Consider the following 3,814-nt stretch of genomic DNA (forward strand, 5'->3'; position numbering starts at 1 on the left):
GAGATTGTGCTATCTCCTGTTTGAGGATCTTTGAACATATTGTAGATTCTCTGTGCTTTCCATATTGATTGAGGTGGAAAGAATTTAACCTGCTGTCATGTGTGGGACTGTCATATCACAGTGATTCTCAAACTTGGCTGCACGTGATAAGCCCCTAGGAAGCTTTAAAAAAATCCCAGCTGCCCAGCCCACACCCTGGACAAATTAATCTTTGGAGGATGAAACCCAGGTATTTACCATGTGCAACCAAGTTTGAAAAGACTGGTATAGTTAAGAGTGTGGGCTCTGCAGTCAAATCCTGGCCACTTCCTAGCCACGTGACCCTGGGTAAGAAACTTAACCTCTACAAACACTATGGTAGAAAATGGGTGATGAAAGTAACACACCTAGTAGGATTGTCATGTGGTTTAAATAAGATAACCTATGGAAACCACTTAAAAGAGGGCAGCCATGGAGTAAGTTTATTATGAACTAATAGCTTTCTTCTTTCATATTAATTTCTCTGGGAGACATTCCCAGCCATAGTCCCCGCCTTGACACAAATTCATCTAGTGGATTGCATGTATTTTCCTATAACATTGCTTCATTCATACATAAATTCATTTTACAAGTAGTCATGAAGCATCTACTGTACTCCGAGAGTGATAGAAGACCCAAAGGAAGTACGTGCACCTGCCTCACCCCCTTGGATTTTAATTTCCCTTGTACGTCTGTGTTTTCCCAGTCAGATCATAAGCATCGTGAGCTCTGAGACCAGGTTTCATGCCTGGCCAGCCCCAGGCCCCAGCACCCAGCGCTGCCGACGGGAAACTGCAGGGCACTCTGCTGGGTACCAGGGAGCAACCCGCTTGTCCTCAATATGTATGTTTCCTCAAGTGTAAATTGGAGATAGTCCATCCATGACTGTTGTGAAGATTACAGGTCTGACCACGCGCTGTGGATACAGCTTGTCAGTGTCCACTGTCAGACCCTCAGGATGCAGTGCCCACCAGGGGGCAGCAGGTCTCGGCCGAGCGGCCGGTCGCCGTCGACGTCAGGACCAGCGCCCCGCCCCGTGACCGTGACCCCGGGCGGCGCGGGGGCAGCGTACAGCTCCGCAGGCTGTCGGGGCGGCGGGAGTCCTTCAGGCCGCGCGATGGGTGCCGAGGCTTCCGGGAGCGGGCCAGCGCTGCGGGAGCTGGTGCGCGAGGCCGAGACCAGCCTGCTCGAGTGCAAGGTGTGCTTTGAGCGGTTCGGCCACCGCCAGCAGCGGCGCCCACGCAACCTGCCCTGCGGCCACGTGGTCTGCCTGGCCTGCGTGGCCGCCCTGGCGCACCCGCGGACGCTGGCCCTCGAGTGCCCCTTCTGCCGGCGAGCCTGCAGGGGCTGCGACACCAGCGACTGCCTGCCGGTGCTGCACCTCCTGGAGCTCCTGGGCTCCGCGCTGCGCCCGGCCCCAGCGGCCCCGCGCGCCGCCCCCTCCGCCCCCGGGGTCCTCACCTGCCACCACGCCTTCGGAGGCTGGGGGACCCTGGTCAACCCCACTGGGCTGGCGCTGTGTCCTAAGACGGGGCGGGTCGTGGTGGTGCACGACGGCAGGAGGCGTGTCAAGATCTTTGACGCGGGGGGAGGATGTGCGCATCAGTTTGGAGAGAAGGGGGACGCTGCTCAGGACATTAGGTATCCACTTGACGTCACCGTCACAAACGACTGCCATGTGGTTGTCACCGACGCCGGCGACCGCTCCATCAAAGTGTTTGACTTTTTTGGCCAGATTAAGCTTGTCATCGGAGGCCAGTTCTCCTTGCCTTGGGGTGTGGAGACCACCCCTCAGAATGGGGTCATGGTAACTGATGCGGAGGCGGGGTCCCTGCACCTCCTGGAAATCGACTTTCCAGAAGGGGTCCTCCGGAGAACTGAACGGTTGCAAACTCACCTGTGCCATCCCCGGGGGGTGGCGGTGTCCTGGCTCACCGGGGCCATTGCGGTCCTAGAGCACCCCCTGGCTGTGGGGACCGGGGCCTGCAGCACCACGGTGAAGGTGTTCAGCGCAAGTATGCAGCTCATCGGCCAGGTGGATGCCTTTGGGCTGAGCCTCTTTTTCCCCTCCAAAATAACCGCCTCCGCTGTGACCTTTGATCACCAGGGGAACGTGATTGTTGCCGATACTTCTAATCTGGCTGTCCTATGCTTAGGAAAACCTGAGGAGTTTCCAGTACTGAAGCCCATCATCACCCACGGTCTTTCCCATCCTGTGGCACTGACCTTTACCAAGGAAAATTCTCTTCTTGTGCTGGACAGTGCAGCCCATTCTATAAAAGTCTATAAGGTTGACTGGGGGTGATGGTGGGAGTCTTGGGGCCTGGCATCAGACGCCCTGGAGCTGCCACTGCTGAATTGTTGAACCCTGGATAAATTACTTAATCTCATCTGTTCAACAGAGATAATTATAAGTGCCTGGTAGACTTACAAAGGTTGGGATAATTATTAAAGGACAATAATTAAATCTACGATTTATGGATTATGTACTCCCTGTGCTAAGAAATTTGCTAATATTAGCTCCTTTAATCCTTACAATTACCCAATTTCTATTATGAATCCCATTTTAGAGATGAGAAAACTGAGACCCAGAGAGCTTAAGTGATTTACCCAAGGTCACATTTACTTACTATGACAGTCACAAATGGAACTCAATTCTGACTCCAAAACCCCTTGCTCTTAAATAAGATAACAGATGTGGAAAAATATATGTGGGTGTATATTGTTGCTATGTGTACTCTATTTACAGGTAGCTATTTAGTTAGATGCACAGAGAAAGGAGACTTTATAGAGTTCAAGAGAAAAAGGATTTTGTGGTGGACATCAGTTTAGTTCAACTTGCAGTTCCTTTGGTGGCTCATTAGATGGAGTTACTGTGGATCCTGAGTTACTTGAATAAGAAAAACTATTGAAATTGCTTATTCAAAAGGTCAACGCGTATCTTAGTACCTGTATCTCCTCCGCTGTAGGTACTCAGGAAATACTACTTGGTTTGTTGAGAAAGGCTTGTGTTGACGTAAGTTCTAAACTCCTGCGGAACGCTCTACCCCTATACTCTGTGTTAGAGGGCTGGATGTTATTTCTGTTCATGTTAATAAAGAGATAAGTCACCACAATCAGTTCATGGCAGAAATGATTTTGCCTGCCTTTTTATGATCAGTGGTAACCTGAAGCACTTTGGTGATGGGGTTTTTCTCTGTCCAGTTTAAATCTGTCCCATGTGTTGCAAACACTGTGTACTCAATAAACAATTCCCTTGATCCTGAGTCAGCATTTAGCCACTGGTAAACAGTTAAATACTTCTTGAATTGAAATATAGCCTTGACCAAGGTAATTCCTGCTTCAACATTGCAATTGATTAAGTGAATAGGTGGAAATTTCGGGTGAAGTGGCCAGTTCTTTGTAAGTTGTGTGTGTTTAGCTAGTGTAAACATTTCAGAGTTGAGGGCTGTTGGAATAGTACCAAATAACTGACACCTCAGAAGCAGCAGAAAAAATTTTTTCTCAGGGAGAAAATATTGGTTCTGAAAGGTGAGAGTTTGTTTTAGGTAATAGCTGATGCTTTATCAGCAATAGGCTTCTATTTTACAAAGCATTTTAATAGATAGAATGTACATTCTAGGAATAGCCCCCAAATTATGAATAAGATTATAGTTTGTCCTGAAAGAGAGAGCTTGGCTCCCGTGCCAGTCCACAGAAGCCCATTTTGCTTCAATGCGCCCATCATGCAGTGCTAATAAGATTTCAGGTACCCTGGACTGATCACCATTTGTAAACGCATTCCAGATAGGGATTC

General features: G+C 49.5%; 1 protein-coding gene across 1 annotated transcript; it reads left to right on the forward strand.

Annotated features, from left to right (window-relative positions):
* Window positions 1-1,088: 1,088 nt before the first annotated feature.
* Window positions 1,089-3,238, forward strand: NHLRC1 (NHL repeat containing E3 ubiquitin protein ligase 1). Its single transcript, XM_030881325.2, has one exon. The coding sequence runs from the start codon at window positions 1,136-1,138 to the stop codon at window positions 2,321-2,323; it is 1,188 nt and encodes a 395-aa protein (XP_030737185.1). The 5' UTR covers window positions 1,089-1,135; the 3' UTR covers window positions 2,324-3,238.
* The last annotated feature ends 576 nt before the right edge of the window (window positions 3,239-3,814 follow it).

Source organism: Globicephala melas, chromosome 11, assembly GCF_963455315.2.
Source record: "Globicephala melas chromosome 11, mGloMel1.2, whole genome shotgun sequence".
Lineage (NCBI taxonomy): Eukaryota > Metazoa > Chordata > Mammalia > Artiodactyla > Delphinidae > Globicephala > Globicephala melas.

Bases quoted from the DNA above. Each gene is read 5' to 3' on its own strand.
- NHLRC1 (XM_030881325.2), top strand. From the start codon at position 1,136: ATGGGTGCCGAGGCTTCCGGGAGCGGGCCAGCGCTGCGGGAGCTGGTG.